This window comes from Heterocephalus glaber, unplaced genomic scaffold (assembly GCF_053883595.1).
Source record: "Heterocephalus glaber isolate CG9 unplaced genomic scaffold, H.glaber_assembly_v1.0 deba00001608, whole genome shotgun sequence".
Lineage (NCBI taxonomy): Eukaryota > Metazoa > Chordata > Mammalia > Rodentia > Bathyergidae > Heterocephalus > Heterocephalus glaber.
The window spans coordinates 37,843,632-37,862,120 of NW_028258379.1; the positions used below are offsets into that span (position 1 = coordinate 37,843,632).

The 18,489-nt window shown below is 55.4% G+C and overlaps 2 protein-coding genes across 10 annotated transcripts in view; one reads left to right on the top strand and one right to left on the bottom strand.

Annotated features, from left to right (window-relative positions):
- Wdr25 (WD repeat domain 25) overlaps nucleotides 1–10,757 on the top strand; it is a 140,106-nt gene extending 129,349 nt beyond the window's left edge. For 2 of the 3 annotated variants that reach the window (XM_087195594.1, XM_021248193.2), the window contains exons 5-7: nucleotides 7,494–7,664; nucleotides 9,819–9,959; nucleotides 10,356–10,757. In XM_087195594.1, coding sequence (XP_087051720.1) covers nucleotides 7,494–7,664; nucleotides 9,819–9,959; nucleotides 10,356–10,577 — 534 coding nt within the window. In that variant the 3' untranslated portion in view covers nucleotides 10,578–10,757. The remainder of the gene's footprint in view (nucleotides 1–7,493; nucleotides 7,665–9,818; nucleotides 9,960–10,355) is intronic. The other variant, XM_087195591.1, reaches the window with a different exon arrangement.
- A 3,077-nt stretch (nucleotides 10,758–13,834) lies between these two features.
- Nucleotides 13,835–18,489, bottom strand: part of Begain (brain enriched guanylate kinase associated) — a 37,998-nt gene continuing 33,343 nt past the window's right edge. For 6 of the 7 annotated variants that reach the window (XM_004836956.4, XM_021244317.2, XM_004836955.4 and 3 more), the window contains 2 exons: nucleotides 16,834–16,917; nucleotides 13,835–15,886 (listed from right to left, as the gene is read on the bottom strand). In XM_004836956.4, coding sequence (XP_004837013.3) covers nucleotides 14,543–15,886; nucleotides 16,834–16,917 — 1,428 coding nt within the window. In that variant the 3' untranslated portion in view covers nucleotides 13,835–14,542. The remainder of the gene's footprint in view (nucleotides 15,887–16,833; nucleotides 16,918–18,489) is intronic. The other variant, XM_087195588.1, reaches the window with a different exon arrangement.

Consider the following 18,489-nt stretch of genomic DNA (forward strand, 5'->3'; position numbering starts at 1 on the left):
CAGTCCCTCTGCTCTGCTCCCACCTGTGTGGCCTTGGAGCAGCTCTCTTTGTCTCCATGTTCTGGGCAGGGACTTGTGACTGAACATCATCTCCTGAGGTCCTGGGGGAGCCCAAGCCTGAAGCCCCAGGTGTGGCCCCAGCCCTCGTGCTTCCATGTTGCTGGGAGCCACAGGCCCTTAGCTTGCGACCTTGGCTGGGTCTTGGGCTGATCTAAGCTGTTTTGGGCAGCAAAGACAAAAGGCACCGCTAGCATGTGTTTATAATAAGTGTGGGAAGGAGGGGAGGAGGACACCTGGTGAAAGCAGCTATTGTAGGTAGGACTGTGAAAGGGAGGCACTAGCATATCTTGTTGAAGGGAACAAATGGTTAATTTAGAGGGGAAGAATTTAGTTGGAGTCAAGCTGACCTTGGCTGGAAGTGAACTCAGCAGGGCCCTGCTACTTTACAGACAAGGACTTAGTCGTGGTAGCAGCCATTAGCAGAGGGGCTGTACTCACCCAGCTCTGCTATCTGACTGCCCATTTGAGTCATGTAAGGCTTTGGTCAGACCCCTATGAGCAGGAGCCACGGTGGGTGGCAGAGGGAGCCAGGGTCCTGCGGGAGCTGGGACAGCATCCTTCCACCTTCTCTCCATTTGGGTGTGCAGGACAGGCAGGGGCCTGCTGCTGAGTGCACCCCAGCCCATCCTTGCTCTTCCTGAGGCCCTCCCCAGCACATGGTCAGTCTGTGGCTGGGCTGGCTTGGAGGTGCGGGCAATCCAGGAGTCCAAGTGGGGCCTTCCCGTGAGTCTGCAGCAGGCAGGAGGTGCTGGGTTTCTGCAGGTCGAGCGGTGGGCATCCAGTGGTCGCCATCACCCCTGAACACTTCCTGATCTGTCCTCCACTTCCCCAAGACCAAGTAATCACTTATCAGACTGGGATGTGGCTGCCAGAGGATCTAGCTGGTGAGGCCTGGTGGTATCTTCCCACCCCGGACAGGAAGTGCGGCTGTCAGGATGATCAGGTCACTATGAATCCACCTGCTGGAGGGACCAGCCCCAGCTCCTCTGTGCTCCCCAGGCTAGAAGTGTGGAGACTACCCTGTCAGATGATCAAGCTGAGGCCAGCCTTCGCTTCTGGCCATGTTATTGGCCCTTTACTTTTATTCCAATTTTCTGTAGTGTTTTTATCATGAATGGGTGTTGGATTTTGTTGAATGCCTTTTCTGCATCTATTGAGATGATCATATGGTTTTTGTCCTTGACTCTGTTAATATAGTGTATTACATTTATTGATTTACAAATGTTGAACCATCCCTGCATCCCTGGGATAAATCTGACTTGGTCAGGGTGTATGATCTTCTTGATGACCCTCTGTATTCTGTTTGCCAGTATCTTGTTGAGGATTTTTGCATCTATGTTCATTAGGGAGATTGGCCTATAGTTCTCTTTTTGAGTTGGGTCTTTCCCTGGTATTGGAATCAAAGTAATACTTGCTTCCAGGAATGAATTTGGAAGTCTTGCTTCCCTTTCAATTTCCTTGATGAGTTTAAAGAGTAATGGCATTAGTTCTTCTTTAAATGTCTTGTAGAATTCAGCAGTGAAGCCATCAGGACCTGGGCTTTTCTTTGTTGGTAAATATTTTATTACATTTTCAATTTCACTCATTGTAATTGGGGTGTTTAGAATTTCTATATCTTCTTCATTGAACTTCGGCAATAAATATGTGTCTAGAAATCTGTCCATTTCTTCTGTGCTTTCCATTTTATTAGAGTACAGGTTCTCTAAGTAGGTATTGATGATGCTCTGGATTTCTGCTGGGTCTGTTGTGACTTCACCTTTTTTGTTCTTAATTGCATGAATTTGAGCCTTTTCTTTCCTTCTTTTTTGATAAGGTTGGCTAAGGGTTTATCAATTTTATTTATTCTTTTGAAGAACCAACTCTTTGATTCATTGATTTTTTTGTATCGTTCTCTTAGTCTCCATTGCATTGATTTCTGCTCTGATTTTATAATTTCCTCTCTTATCCAAGCTTTTGGTTTGTTATGCTCTTCTTTTTCTAGGAGCTTGAGGTTCTGCATTAGGTTATTTATACAAGTTCTCTCTGTTTTCCTAATATGGGCATTCACTGCTATGAATTTCCCACATAGAACTGCTTTCATTGTGTCCCATAGATTCCTGTATATTGTGCTGGCATTATCATTTACTTGTAGAAACTGTCTAATTTCCTCTGTGACCCATTGGTTGTTCAGGAGGGTGTTATTTAATTTCCATGTGTTTGTGGGAGTTTTGCAGTTTCTTATGTCATTGATCTCCAATTTTATTGCACTATGGTCTGATAATACACAGGGGGTAACTTCAATTCTTTTACATTTACTTAGACATGTCCTGTGAGCTAGCATGTGGTCTATTTTGGAGAATGACCCATGTACAGCTGAAAAGAATATGTATTCTGATTTTGTGGGGTGGAACACTCTGTAAATATCTATTAAGTCCATTTATTCAATAGGTTAGTTCAGTTCTAGAATTTCGTTGTTAATTTTTTGTCTAGATGATCTGTCTGTGATAGTGGGGTATTGAGGTCCCCCACTATAATTGTATTAGTGCTTATTTGGCTTTTCATGTCCATTAATACTTGTTTTGTATAGTTGGGGCATTCGTATTTGTTGCATATATATTTAGGATTGTCATCTCTTCCTCTTGGATTGTTCCCTTCACAAGTATGTAGTGACCATCTTTGTCTCTCTTAATTAGTTTTGGTTTGAAATCTACTTTGTCTGCAAATAAGATTGCTACCCCTGCTTTTTTCTGGGTTCCTGTTGTGTGGAGAACTGTTTTCCATCCTTTTACTTTCAGTCTATGAATTTCTTTTTGAGTTAGGTGTGTTTCTTGTGTACAGCATTTTGCTGGATTTTGCTTCTAAATCCATTCTGCCATTCTATTTCTTTTGATTGGTGAATTGAGGCCATTAACATTGATGGTTATAATCGATAGATAGATATTGACTCATCCTTGTCACGATGTTTTACTATTGTTGACTCTTTTATTTCTTATTTCTTTCCCCCTTTCCCTTTAGTTTCTTACCTTGCCTGGTGGCTTCCCTCTGTTGGGCCTCATAGAGTTGTGACCTTCATTGTCTTTTTCTAGGATATTGCTTACAGTTGTTTGGAGTGCTGGTTTGGTGTTCTTGAAATTTCTCGGGTGTTCTTTGTCGTGGAAGTATATAATTTCCCCATCGATTTTGAAAGATAATTTTGCAGGATACAACAGTCTAGGTTGGAAGTTATTTTCTTTTAAGGCTTGAAATACTTCATTCCAGGCTTTCCTTGATTTGAGGGTTTGTGTTGAGAAGTCTGCTGTGATTCTGATGGACTTTCCTTTGTAGGAGATTTGTTTCTTTTCTCTAACTGCCTGTAGGATTTTCTTCTTCTGTTGGGTTTCTGGGATCTTGACTATTATATGAAGATGTGTAGATTTTTTTTTTGATGTGTAGATTTTTTTTAATCATGGCTAATTGGAGTTCTGTATGCTTCACTTATCTGTATGTCCAATTCTCCACCTCTGTCTGGGAAGTTTTCTATTACTTCTCTGAACAGTTTTTTAATGTCAATTGTACTTTCTCCTGTTTTTGCATGGACTCCTATCGGTCTTATGTTATTCTTCCTTGCATCATCTAGCAGCTGCTGGATTGATTTCTCATGGTCCCTTACTATTTTGAAGAAATCTCTGTTTTTGTGGTCCTTAACCACAATCCTGTCTTCTGTATCTGATATTCTATCTTCAGATTCCCTTAATCTTCTGTGCATGCTGTCAATTGAGTTTTTAATCTCCTGAGTATCTGTTTGAATCTGTTTCATGGATTCCATTTCTTTCTTATGTTGGGTGATCATGGTTTCGATTTCTTTCTTATGCTGGGCATTCATGGCTTCCAGAATGTTTCTGAGCTCGTCTATTTTTTTTTTTTTATCTCTTTCTGTTCTAGAGCCTCTAATCATGTCTTTCACTCTGCTCACCATCTCTGTACTTATCTGGGAGATTATTTCAGTTTTGAATTTTTCTAGAGCCTCATTCATCTGTTTTGTTACTTCCTGTGCTATCAGATCAGGGTGTCCAGGTGGTTGATTATCAGACTTTTCCACCTTGTTTTGCCCAGAATTTGCCTTTTGTGGGGTGGAAGTCTGAGTTTGTCCCTTACTTAAATGTCTTCTCATTTTTGTCTTTGGTACTGCCCTTGGTTTAGTTCCTGGGTTGCTACTTTGAAGTTGCTTATTGTAAGTATCTTTGTTGATGTATTTAGAACCCTTATGGAATGATTGCTTCTCAGAGGTGTCTTCCAGGTATAGCTGGTCTTTAGGTTTGAGTCTCTAATAGCTCTGAGCCTGTCTCATTTTCATTATACCAGGAAGGACAACTGATTAGTTCAATCACAACACCTTAGCCCAAGTGATACAATTAGCAACACAGCAGCATCAAGTACCTCTTAGAAAATGACAATTTGTGGTGGTTATTAATCTATCACCTTTAACTGTGTGAATTAAATCAAAATCAAGGACCAACCTAACGTGTTTATGGTGAATAAACTCTTCAATATAGCAACTTTACCCTTCGGAATGGGGAGTTAGAAGGAGTTGGGGAGGGAGGAATAGGTGAGTAGAAGGATTGGGCAAGGTTAACAGTGAGGCCAGAGGACACAGGTGAGAGAAGGAAAGAGAAGAAAAGAAAAATAAAGAAGAAATACAAATTAATGCAAGGACAGGAACACAAAAGGAGATGAAGAACAACATGGGACAGCAAGGGAGCAAGGGAGAGAGAGAGAGAAAGAAAAGGGAAAAGAAAGAAAGAAGAGAAAAATAAAAATTAGAGTAGAAAAAGAAGAAAAAAATTTTTTAAAAAGAGCAAAAAAAATAGTGGTAATTTTGAAAATAACAAAAGATAAAAATGTAGGGCCTCCTTCAGGGTATGTCTCTGCTGTCACAATAGACAACGTGAGCAGCAGTGTGCAGTTATAAGTCAATGAGTCTCAGTAAGCCAGTCACAGACCCGTGAGATTCAGGCAGATTTCTGGCTGCAAGTCCCAAGTTGAGCTCCTTGTCCTCTTGCAGGCTTGAACTGTGCAAGGTTCTACTGCAGATTCAGCTGCCCTTCCCCTGAAGATAGTTCAGGTTCCGATGGGAGGTGATGATCCCTCCAACTTACCAAGCACGGTGGTCTGGTGCGCCTTTATTGCAGAGATTCTCTTCACTTTTCCAGTGGGTTTCAGTTTTCATCAGGGAGCCTGAGAGACCCCCTCTGTCTGTTGTTCACTTCTGAGGCTCAGGACAATGGCCTTTGTGTTCCCCTGTGCCTCTGTAGTGTGGAACCAGGTAGCTGCACAGAAAAGAGGCCAGAGGCTGGGGGCGGGGGGGGGTGCTGTTGTTGCAGGTGCCCGTGTGGCTACGCTGACAGCTGGTGGGCGTGCCCGGGGGAGGGTCCTCACTGGCTCCAGTGCCTGGTTGCAAGTGGGCATGGTGAGCTGGACAGAGCGGGGCTCCAGTCAGCCCAGGGCGCTCTGCCTGCTAGCTATGCTGGTGGCTGGTGGATGTGCCTGGCCCTTCACTTTTATAGCATTCTAATGAACCGGGCCATCTCCATCTATGCTGAGGAATTCTCCAAGATGTTTGTCTTGGGGCCAGGCAGTAGATCTGCTGTTATCAGGCCGGGAACCTTGGGATGCTGCTTCTCTCAGACTTCCCCACCTCCTGTGGGGAAGGCTACCTCCGCCTGTGGTCCTAATGCATCGAGTGGCAGGAAGGCTCCCAGTTCTCTTTGTCCCTTCCTGGACCAGGCACTGCAGGGCTGAGGTGCCCAGCCAGCAGGCTGTGGCATTAAAGGCCACTCAGGAGCTCATGGTCCCGAGGGAAAGCTGGGAACTGCCTGTCACATGTGGGTGCTGCCTACAGCCATGTTCGGGGGCTGCCCTGTGTTCCCCAGGAGAAGTGCCTCAGTGCTTGGGCACATCCAGGGACAAATATTGGCCCATACTTACTCCTCTCTTGGCACTTGGTGCCCCAGCCCCCAGCGTGAGAGGGACAATGGGGAGGGCTTGGGGGCTAGGTAGGGAGCTTGATCCAGACGGACATGGCCTAGGAAGTGGAGGTCCTGAGTGGCTGTGGGGAGGGAGGTGAAGTGAGATGAGACGGGACCAGCTCTGGGGACAGAGCAGCGTGTGGCGCTGGAGCCAGGGACTGGATTGTTCAGGGTCTTGCTCCTTAGCTTCCTTTCCTGCTAAGCAGATTGCAGATGCCGCATTGGGGTGGCACTGTCGTCAGAAGTGCAGTGGCTCCAGGCCAGAAGGCTCTTTCCCCCAGCCCGCCCAGTGCCACCTGGTGCTGTGCCAGGTAAGGGGCCTGGCAGTGGCAGCTGGCTCCTGTCCTGTGTTCAGGGGCCTGCAGGGCTGGCTCTCTTTTTGGCCCTGGCCATGCCCAGGCTCAGGGAGCTGCCCGTGAAGAGGCTCACAGAAGAGTACTCATATGTTGCTCAGCTCCAAGAGTTGGCAGAGGCAAGATGCGACCAGCAGGAGGTTGATTATGGGGCTCAGGGAGGGAGGTGGGCACGGAGAGGCTTCACCACATCCTGGCTGCTGTGTGATCTTGGACAAATTGCTTCCAGTCTCCTAGCTCAGTGTACCTCATCCGGTGACTGGGTCTCAATGAGGTCTATAGAGCACTGTATTTCATGCAGCTCTGGCAACATATTTGAAAGAGGCTGGTAGAAAATAGTAGTCTGAGAATCTGAAAGATGTAAATACCTTTTTTTTTTTCTTTTAAGAAATTTGTCAAGGGCCGGGGATTTAGCTCAGTGGTTTCGACGCCTGCTGCGCAAGCTCAAGGACTGGAGTTCGATCCCTGGCGGATCGAACAAAAAAAAAAAAACCCGAAAAATTTGTCAAGAGGGCTCATGTCCTAGCTGGCGGGTCATGGGACTTGCTGCAGCCATGTGGTGGGTGCCCTGGAAGCTGGGAACCCTGTGGGTGGGGGCCCAGTGGGCACCAAGACCTGGCCACACTTGTGTCATCGCTCAGTGGGCACAGCACTGCCATTGGATCCCAAGTCACCCCTGAGTTTGTTAACTGGAGCTCGTCGTTAGTCCCCACTCCCTGCCCAAACTGGGTGTTTCAGAGCAGAAGTCGTTGGTGATCAGCGGCTCTGAAGAAGGTGAGCAATGGCTGGCTACTTCTGCTGGTGGCTTAGGAGACAGGAAGCTATGAAATACTGGTCCTGCTGCTCAGAAATAAAAAGTATCTTTAATGACAAAATATGTGCTGCAATTCTGGCTTTTTGGCTTGTCTCCAGGAAGGTTGCTTCTCCAGGGACAACAGTCTGGGACTCTGTGAGCTGTGAATTTTGTAAGCATCAGCCCCTTTCACCCATGTGGCGCCTGTGATGGAGCTCTGCTCCACAGGGCCCCAGGGCGAGGGTGGGCCCTTCCTTAGCGCCTTCCCTGGGCCTGCTAGTGTGACGGTGTCCCCTCCTGCAGGTGGTGAGAGGCTACAAGGCGACCATCCAGCAGACCCTGGACATCCTCTTCCTGCAGGAGGGCTCCGAGTTCCTGAGCAGCACGGACGCTTCCACCCGGGACTCTGCGGACCGCACCATTATTGCCTGGGACTTCCGGACCTCTGCCAAAATCTCCAACCAGATTTTCCATGTGAGAGGTCCAATTTGTTACTGACCTCAGCTTCAGCTTTAGGAAACAGTCCTGTCCCCCTGGACTATCTGGGGCCCTGGCCCCTTCCTGTGAGTTAGGGTTCAGCTGCCTGAGGCCCCCAGGATGGGGTAGGTTGAGATCAGGTCCTGGCACGCTACACACGCGGGGAACCTTCTACAGCTCCCGGTGTAATTCTCCTCCTGCTTTCCCACCCCCCACAGCCATCCCATGGGCCGGCAGTCCTGATCAGGTGGAAGGGGAAGAGGGCTCTGTGGCCTGACTCCATGGCCACCCCAGCCAGCCAAGCAGAAGGGTGTCTGACCCTTCCTTGCTCAGGGTCTTTGGTGGCTGATGTGATGCAGGGGCCACGAAGCTAGAGCACCCACGTTAGAGTCCTGGTTTCACCACTTGCAAGGCGGGGACCCTTGTTTGGCCCTGGAACCATTATTTAGTCTCCTTGATTCCTATTAGAAAACTGAGAATGAAAGCCAGGTATGGTGGTACACACCTGTAGCCTCAGCTTCTTAGGAGGCAGAGACAGGATGATTACCTGAGCCTAGGAGCTCAAGTCCAGCTTGGGCAACCTAGCAAAACCCCCACCTTAAAAAACATCAACAAAAAAACAATGAAAGGAGAAAGAAAATTGAGAATGATATTACCTCACAGAGTGCTTTTTGAGAATTAAGAGAAAGGAAGTGGTCCTAAAGGGGACAGCACAGTACCAGGCAGAGAGAGTGCTCCTTTGTGCTTCACCTGTCATTGCTACCACCGCCATCACCATTACCCACCGCCACCGCCCACCACCATCCTCAGCACCTCATCCTCAGCATCACTGCCATCACTATCACTCCCATCACCGGAGCCGTCCCCACTGTCACCACTAACAGGGTCACCACCGCCATCACTGTTATCACCGCGATGATCACCCTCGTCACCACCACCAACATCATCACCACCAGCACTACTTTTTGAGATTTCGAATCTGCCATGGCTAATGTCTGGTGCCCCAGCCCGAGCTGGAACGTGCGTGTGTGCACACACTTTATCTGCCTCCCTGCCTTTCGCTGTCCTCTGAGGGCTCCAAGTGAGCCCGGCAGAGCCACCACCAGACTTCATGCTGGGTGCGGGCCAGTAGGAAGGACGGGTCCAGGAGGAGGGGCATGCCTGGCTGAGGAGGGCATCCTGCCTGCAAGGTCCTCAGAGCCTGGGCTGGGCCAGATGAGGGAGTGTTGCCTGAGGCTCTGTGGGGTGAGTGGTGCTGTGCTGGGAGCTCATGGTCTAGCACGTGGCCTCTGATGTACACGTGGTTCACCTGCTCCCACTGCCCTGAGCTCGGTTCACTTCCAAACAGGACGCCACCCGACTGGCCAGGCCTTCCTTCCACTGAGCTGGGCCCTGTGGAGGTGGCACACAGGCTCGGGATCAGCCTCTGTCCCTGGATGGCGAAAGGCCACAGACTCACCTCTCACAGGCCTGGGGGCTGGGGCTTCTGGATAAATCCTGTGCATTACTGGGTGAGGTTCAGGTGTTGGCAGGGCAGCTCCAGGGAGGAGCCTTCCTTCCTCTGTCTTCTGGTGGCTGCTGCATTCCCACTGGCAGCTGCACTACTCCAGCCTTCAAGGCCAGCACCTCCACGCCAAGCTTCCGGTGCACGTGGCCTTGCTGTGTGTGCTGGGGCTGTCTGCTCCTCACTTTGGGGGTGATTGCATTTGGGGCCATAATACAGGGTCATCTCCTCCCAAGATCCTTAAGTTAATCCTATCTGGGTGACCCTTTTGTTGTCTTTATTAGGTCACATTCACTGGCCTCAGGATTAGGACATGGATATATTTTGGGGACCATTTTTCAGCCTCTGATGAGGATTGCAGGTGACTTATGGAGTCTAGACTAGACAAGAGCACGAAATCAAGACCCCACCATCCCTGCTGATACCCTAATTTTAGTGCAGTGAGACCCATGTCACACTTCTGACCTCCATAGCTGCGTGATAATGAACATGTGCCGCGTTGAGCCACTAAGTGTGTGGGAATTGGTTACGGCAGCCAGGGAAACTCATAGAAACCCCTAAGGCAAAGTGCAGAGTGTGGCCCGGGTGCCTGTGGATGGAGACACCCCCAGTGGAGCCTGCTCTGAGCCCTGTCCCCTGTCCCCCAGGAGAGGTACACCTGCCCCAGCCTTGCCCTGCACCCGCGGGAGCCCGTGTTCCTGGCGCAGACCAACGGCAACTACCTGGCCCTCTTCTCTGCTGTGTGGCCCTACCGGATGAGCAGACGGCGGCGCTACGAAGGGCACAAGGTACCCGTCCTGTCCCCAGGGCAGACGCTGAGCCCTGGCCTCAGAGCCACCGAGGGCTGGCGGTGCAGGGAATGGGGGTGGCCTCTGCTTTGTCTCAGAGTTGACTGCTGTCTGCTCAAGACCTGGGCACACCCTGTTCCCAGCCGCTGGGCAGGAGAATGTTGGGCCAGCTTACACAGTTGGGCCATGGGTGGGGATGGGAGGAGGTCCGCCCTTTCCTGTCTGAGGCCCGCATGCCAGGCAGAGGGGGCTGGGGACTCAGTGACCGTCACTGTGCTGGGCCTGCTCCAGCCAGCTCCTGCTGCGGAGCCCGTTCCTCTGCAGAGCTGGGTCTCACCCCTGTGCCCCCAGAGCCTTGAACATGTGAGGCCTGCTCAGCATCTGTGTCCCCCGCAGGTGGAAGGCTACGCCGTGGGTTGTGAGTGCTCCCCCTGTGGTGACCTGCTGGTGACAGGCAGTGCTGATGGCCGGGTCCTGATGTTCAGTTTCCGCACTGCCAGCCGGGCGTGCACGCTGCAGGGACACACACAGGCCTGCGTGGGCACCACCTACCACCCCGTGCTGCCCTCTGTCCTTGGCACCTGCTCCTGGGGAGGTGACATCAAGATCTGGCACTGAGGCCGGCCTGGCCTGGCTGGGAGGGAGTGCAAGCCAGCACCGAAGAGAACTTTGGGTCAGACCTTGGCATAGGCTGCCTCAGTTTCCTCCTCTGTAACCGGGACAGGAACCTGTTTGTCTCAGGGTTGTGAGGGCTGCGTGAATGAAAGCACCTGCCGGGAGGCTGTGCGGCCCAGTGGATACGTGTTGTGCTGTTTCTTGGGTTGTCTCAGTCACCAGTGTGAAGTCACAGCTGCCTCTGCTGCTCGGCTCCCAGGCGGAGCTCGAGGTGAGCAGTTGCCTTGCGGATCCCAGGGCCCCGTCCTCCCAGTGCAGTGTGACCACTGGGACCTGGGGTTCATGGTGCTGCAGGGTAGAGTGATGTGCCCCCTCTGGGTGGCCCCCTGCTTGCTGCCTGGTGCTGTCCCCGCGGCCCTGCATAGTGTCTGTCCCGGGAAGGAGCCCCGTGGAGGCACTGGGCCCCTGCAGAGCCTCTGGGGGCCGTGCCAGGAGGAAGCCAGAAGACCCCAGAGCCCAGGACTGAAACCCAGGCGCAGCCCAAAGCCCAAGAGCCCCCGCCAGGATGGGGGCAGAGGCAGTGGAAGCCCACTGGAAGGAGGGTGTCCCGTGCGTACGCTGACAAGGCCTGGCCCTCGCATCTGTGCAGGGAATGAATGCTGTGTGAATGCTCCCAGACCCCTTCGGGCGGCCCTAGCTCCCGTTCCAGATGCCCCACTTAGCCCTGCACCAGCCCAGGATCTCCCCCGCTTCCCAGGAGTGTCACTGCTTACGTTCCCCTGCCCCATGCGCAGCGTCACCACTGAGCAGCTGTGAGCATCCTTTGCAGCTGTCCTCAGTCAGGTGAGAACAAGGTGTGCATGGCTGCCCGTCCCTGCTGGGCCTCTCCTGGGCTGGCTCCTCCGTCCCCAGTGCCAGCTCAGCTTCCAGGCCCCGTGCTCGCTTGCCTGGGGCATTGCTTCTCGCAGCCGTGGTTTTCTTACCTATAAAGCAGGCCGGTGGGGCTGTGCAGGGAGATGATGCAGAGTGCGTTGTAGGTTGTTACCCTGTGACCTGCACTTGGCTCTGAGGCCTGTTTCCTCCCAGCTGACCTGTATCCCTGACCCTCCTGGGCTCCCCAGGGCCCCACTGCCACTCCGCTGGCTGGGCTGTTCTCCGGGAAGTGCGGCTGGCTGCTGTGCATCCTGCCTGCCTCTCTCAAAGGCGCTCTTCTGAAGAGCATTTGTAAAGACGACTTTGATCCTTGGCAAGGTGTTGGGGAGTTCACCATTTGCAATTTTAAAATAAGAAGGCTAAACTTAGAAAATGTGACGCGGGAGTGAAGAAGTACGGGCTCCCCCTCCACCCACCTTCCTGGGCCGTGCTCACCTCGGTCCTACCTTCAGAACCTGAAATGCCACCGCTGAGGCTGCCGCGGGAGAAAGACAGCTTCATTGTGTGCCTGGCGCCTGCACAGGCTCTGTGTGCCAACTGCTGTCTTGTGTGCCAGGCATGGCTACGACTTTTGTTCTGAGTGGCCCGCAGGAGCCCCTAGTACTTCCCAGGGGGACATGGCTACCTGGGGCCTGAGGAGAGGTGGGTGGGGACGAATGGGGGTGGCAGATGCCCGGACGGGGCTCGCCAAGGTAGAGGGGCCTGCCAGGGCGACTGTCCAGCGGTGTTAACAGGTCCACGGCATCTGAGGGCTGATCCAGAGGGAAACTGAGGGCTAAGTCACAGGGGGTACCTGGGAGCCCTGGACGATGCCCCGAAGTCCTCTGTTCCCGTTGGCTGAATTACCTGATAAGCTCCTACTCATCCTTCAGCACCCAGCACAGCCTCTCCCTCTGACCCGTCCCTTTCCCCTAGAACAGCAAAGAGCCACCTCTGTTTGGCTGCCAGGGGCCATATGTCTCAGGCATGAGCCTAGTGTGACATTGCCTCTGCCCTCTACCCAAACGCTGTGGCACAGCCAGGTCTCCGTGGCTGATGCAGCTGGACAGCTGGCTGCAGCCTGGAGAGCCAGGGGAGCACTGAGCCCCAGCCCAGGGGGTTGTGGGAGAGAAGCGCTGTGGACCAGAGCTCCAAGCACTTGAGTCCCAGGGTCCTGTGAGCCAGCTTCGAGGCTAGGACACTTGGGGACAAAGGCAGCCTCCCTACTGCAGTCCCCAACAGCCCTGGCAGGGGCCTGAGGCCCAAGTGCTCAGGAACCATGGCACCTGCAGCCCAGGCAAGCTTCAGGGCATGAACCAGGGCCAGGGTGGTCCCCAGGGTGCCTGGAGGGAGCAGGTGTAAGGCTCCCCAGAGGAGGGGGCTCTGCCCAGGCCTTGCAGAACCACAAATGTGTTTCCAGGCCACTCGTGTCACAGAGGCACACAGAAGGTGACGCCAGCAGGAACTGAGGGAGCAGCCCCAGACTCCACACCAGGGAAGGAGGGGATCTAGGCTGTGCCCCATCTTCCCGAAAGTCAGACAGGAGCTGGGAAAGAGCTCCAAAGGCCAGGAAGCCACAGGAACAGCACTAGAAACGGAAAAGTTAACAGCTGAAGCACACAACCTCCATGGCTAGGTTTGGCAGCAGAATGAACGCGGCAGCAGCAGAGAATGAGTGAATTGGAAGACGGGTCATGCCATAGTGGCAGGGTGAGACAAAATCAGGGAGATACTGAAGAGGAAGTAGAAGAGGAACAGGACACAGCCTCAGGGGTCTGTCCCAGGTCTGATGGGCAGAGAAGTGTTTTTAAAAAGTAATAGTTGAAGATTTTCCAGAATGGATGAAATCCACCAACCAGATAGAAGACTCCCTGTGAACCCTAAAAAGGGACCCCATACCCAGACACTTTGGGGACACTGCAGAAAACTAAGTCAAAGCAAAGCTTGAAACAGCCAGAGGAAAAGAGACAGATGACCCTGGAGGAGTGAGCAGCACCCATGCCGGCAAGAAGTTGGGGTGCTGGGAAAGACCGGCACCATTCTGTCCCTGCAGCTCACACTGGAACAGGGGACAAAGTGCAGACATTTCCAGAGCGATAAACACAAGACAGCTTGCGGCCAGCAGACCCACCCTGGAGAGATCTGAGGAACGTACTTGGGGTGGAAGGGAAGTCTGGGTGTAAGAATGAGGGGGTGGCCAAGCGGGCAGATGGCACGAGGGACACTGAGAGGACAGGAGGAGCTCAGACGACGGGCAAGGGCTCTACTGCCAGTCAGAGTGGTGGGACCCCAAGTGCCGTCTCTCTGGGACCCACGGCAGCAGGGAGAAGAAGCAAACCAAAGGCAGATTCTTTCCACTGGTACCTTTATTAACGAGTGCAAAATACAGCACTTACTGGATGGGCATGCATCACAGAGAGGGGAGGGCAGGGGCAGGGCCTCACGGGTCTGAGGTAGAGTACAGTGGGGTCAGGGGATTGGGGCGGTGAGCACCGGCCGTACGGGGCATCATCCAGGCCCCCTCGGGATACGGGCGCGGAAGAGTGCGTGTGGGGTGTGCTGGCCGCACGGGGATGATGGGTTTCAAAACATTTCCTCTACTCTACTGGGTTTGCTTCCCCTCTTGTGGACAGAGCTTCAGGGTCCCCTTGCTGCTGGCTCACTGGGTGTCTCCCCACCACTGGAGTCTGGTGTGTCCCCTCCTGGGGTCAGACCCCATGCACCCTCACTGGAAAAAGAAAGGAGCTTTGTGTTGAAAACACCAAGGCCACCGTCCAGGGGGCTGGAGGGTAAGGGTGCTGAAAGACCCTTTGTCTCTATAAAAATAGTTTCACCTTACAAAAGGGGGGTTGCTCACCTTGGGCAGGGGGACGCTGGGGTGCGGGAAGGTTCTACGCGGGTCTGCAGGGCAGGGCTAGGGACAGACGATGTGGGCTACACGGGCTGGGTGCAGAGGGGTTGTCTGCGGGCACGGGCGATCCTGTTGCAGGGGCTGGGTGTGGGGCGGGAGGTCGCCCCCTGGGCGCCACACTGGGCGGGCGGGGTTGGCAGAGCGCTCAGTTGAGCAGCGTTCCGTAGAGCTGGGCCTTGGTCAGGCTGTCCTTGCGGCTCAGCCCGGAGCTGCCAGTCCGCGGGAAGGCCTGCTGGGGCCCTGGGCGGGCGGCGGGGCGCATCTCCGGCGAGGCCTCCATGGAACTGGGCTCCAAAGACTCCCTGGAGCCGTGCTCGGGCTCAGGGCTGCTGCCCGCCCCGCACAGCTGCACCCCGAGCCTGTCCCCGTCCCTGTTGCTGGGCTCGTAGCTGGGGAGAGGGTCGGCAGAGTGGCTGGGACTGAGGCTCAGGCCACTGCCCGCCCGGAGGAAGCAGGGCTCTGCCAGGTGGGCCTGGGAGAGCTCGTCCCCCTCGGAGAAGCTGTCGGCCTTGTAGCTCGCGTAGAGGGGGCTGCCACGGCCCTCGGCCTTCCGGCCCGGGCTGCTCATGCTGCCACCGTAGTAGCGTTCGGAGAAGCTGCGGGGGGAGCCGCGGCCTGCGGTGGCAGCCGGGAAGGAGTAGGCACCGATGTCCTCGACGCTCAGGGGCCGCCAGTGGGCCCGCATATCATCCCTGGAGAGCCGGGCGGACCCCGGCTTGGCACGCAGGCTCCACAGGTTCGGGGGCATCAGGGCCTGCTGGGGGCCCAGGGAGGCCGGGAATCGGAAAGACTCGGTCGGGTACGGGGACGTTGTTCCAGAGAACCCAGGGGCCACCTCGGCCTCGAGTGGGGAGGCCATCGCGGCTGCCGCCTTGGCGAAGCGGGGGCCGCTCTCGTAGGTGGGCAGCTTGCGGCTGAAGAGCTCATCGCGGCTCCGCAGGTAGATAGCCTGCTGCGAGGCGGTGAGCGTGCTGGCCTGCGCATGCTCCTTCTCCTCGGAAGTGGCGCTGAAGCTGGAGTAGGAGCTGGACGTGGGGAGCGAGCCCGCGTAGCCCGGGAAGGCATCGTGGCGGAAGCTGGTGGAGAAGGCCGCTGCCTCGGCCCCCTCCTCCTCCTCCTCCTCGGCTGTGCTGTCGGTGGAATTCTGGGCCTGCAGGAAGCCCACGTCGGCCCCGGGTGCGTCCATGCTGGGCCGCTGGTCGAGCTCCGGCTCCTTGGGGTGGTAGAGGGCCGATTCACCGCAGCAGACGTCCTCCTTGTACGGGGACCGCGGGTCTGACGTGTCCACGCTGTCGCGGAAGGCCAGGTCGCGGGCTGAGGCATCCGACAAGTGGGAGGACAGGCTGGCGGGGTCGGGCTTCTCCAGCACCTTGGCGATGACGCAGGTGGGGACACTGTCGGCGTAGGCCGGGCGGCAGAGCGGGGAGGGCAGGCTGCGGCCGTGCTTCTCCAGGTGCAGGCTCACGCGCTCCTGGAAGTCCGAGGGCAGCTGCAAGGGGCGTGGGGCAAGGGGGATGGTCAGAGTCAGCAGGTGGCCCAGCCGAGGCCCTGCGCTGAGGACCATCGCCAGCGTGATGGACAGGCAGGCAGACGGACACACAGACAGACGAGGGGGCTCCCGGGGTGGTCTTGGCACACCTGGGGGTGCTGCTGGCTCCTGCGGATCCCCAGACACCTTGACCCACCCCACCCCACGCCGATGGAGCCGGCTGAGCCACCTGTCCCAGCTGCTGCCCAGCGGGGGGCTCATCTGCTCTCCCAGCCTGGATTCCCCACCCGGGCCCCACTGCTGAACAAAACAGACTCAGGAACACATGCAACAAAGATTGAGGGGCGAGGGCCAGGTGCCCTGTGGTTTCCACACGGGCACCTGGTGCCACACGGGGGATGTTGCGCTACTGTTTGATCTATTTTATGAGTGTCTCAGGGATGGCCCATGCCCAGGAAAGGGGACCAGGGACAGAGCCTGGGGTGGGTGACTGGGTGGGGTAGGCCTGGCTGGAAGGGCTTCCTGGAGCTCTTGAGGTGACCGCAGTTGGGCCAGTGGGTCCTGCTCTGGTTCCAGGCTGAGTGCAGGCTGTGTGGCCGGCCTGGGCCCAGGCCAAGCCCCCTTTCCTGCCGCTTCTTCTCAGAAATGGGACCATGTGTAATTGTGCCCAGACCTCAGGCTGCTGTGAGGTGCACCCGGAGTCAAGGAGGAAATGCAGGGCTATGGGCAGCTTGGGTGGGCGACGGAGGCCACTGGCTATCCAGGCCCATTGAGGCCACCACTGTCAGAAAGGCCAGGACCCGGGGGTGAGGAGGGACAAGGGGCTCAGGCTCACCGGCATCTTCCTCCTCAAGGGTGGGGAGTGGCCTTAGGGTGGAGCCAGCCCGAAAGGAGCCCACAGTGTCCTGGGGCAGGGTGGGCCTGGCTGTGGGGTGGGGTCACGTTACCTCCGACACCTTATGGACCCTGCCGTAGGTCTGGCTGCACTGCAGCAGCTGGGCCGCTAGATTGCAGTCCTTCCTATAGAGCTCCTGGAAGAAAGAGAAGGCGTTGGCACCACTCGAGGCCAGGTCCTGCGCCCAGCCAGTGCCCAGGGGCCGGCAGGCAACGGGAGGGGGCAGAGCCCGCTGCTTGGCTGGCAGGACCAGGGCGACAAGCGGCCTGTTCCTTTCTGGCTTCACACTGCTCACAGTTGAGGGTCTGTCCTGACCTGGAGCTGGACCTGCCAGGCAGCCGGTCCTGTGGCTGCCCAGGTTTCCTGGGACTGGCTACTGGGTGGGGGCTGGGCAGAAGAAAGGCCCCGCCCCCTCACCCACCTGGTCTGGGCTCCCGGTTCCACCAGAGAGGGACCAAAGAGGGACAGGGATGAGCCCCATCCCCTGCCACCCCAGCCCTACACCCACTCGCACTGGGCGGCCTGGCATTGGGGCTGGGCAGGGGTGGGCAAGTATGTGACCCTGGGTTCAGGCAGGGACTGCTCAGCCTCTGAGCCGAAAACAGATGCAAACAGTAGGATCCATCAAGGGGGTTAGATTGATCTTTGAAAATCTCTGTTGCATGTGCCTGTGGTTGTATGGGCATTTGCACCCTCTCCAGGGAGTGCACACAGGCAGGCCTGGGGCCACCTGCATCACCCTGCATGCGCTCCCGACTTGGGACTGTGCCATGGTCCCAGCCCATTGGGACTGGATGTTCTGTGGCTCCTCTCTGCTCCAGCCACCACCCCTTGCACTGCCCAGCAGGGTGGAAGGAACCTGGGTACCTAGGCCTCCCAGGGACAGCACAGCTGGCTGACAGCAAACTGGCCACAGGCACCAGATGGCGTGAGCACTGCCCAGCCAGCTCCACAGTCACAGCCAGTAGGCAATGCCACTGGGGGGAGTGGGTGGCCCTGGACAGTTTCCATTCCACACATGGCCCCAGGGGAAGATGCCACAGTGTCCAAGGCCCTGGGCTGGTGCCAGAGCCCCTGGGCTGTCCATGTCTGCGGCTGTCAGGTTTAGGACTTCCAGGGACCTTCCCGAGGGGCCTGAGGTTCTGGCCCCAGGGAGGAAGTGCTCATGGGGCTGCTGCAGGCAGGATCAGGTGGAGGGAAGAGCTCTGGAGGCTCAGCCCTGTGCCGCAGAAAGGAATCGGACAGACCTGAGTTCAGATTGTGGCTCTGCCTGCGAGTGACCATAGGGTGAGCTGGGAGATCGCCGAGCTGGCTGTGCCGTTCCTCATGAGCACTGTCTGTGCAGTCGGCCGAGAGTAACGGCAAGGGTCTTGCCCCACCAGGGAAAATGTCTGGTCCCAAGGAGGAGCATGAGCCTTCTGCACATCACTCTTTGCAGGAGTCTCCGTGCCGGGGAGCTCGTCACCTTGGTTAGCAGGGCCCATTCCACTCAGCTGCCAACCTCCAGGTCCCTTCTCTGTGCCCGGGCACCAGCTGGCTGCGAGCCACCACACAGCCTGCCGCCCCCACCCTGCCCTGCTGCTCCCTCTCAGGCTTGTGGGCTGGTTCCAGCCTGTTGACCGGGCCGGACTCGTCTCTTCCTCCAAAGCCCAAATCTCGGCCGGCCCTCTCGGTTCTGTCTTCGAAGTACAACCCGAATCCCCATGCT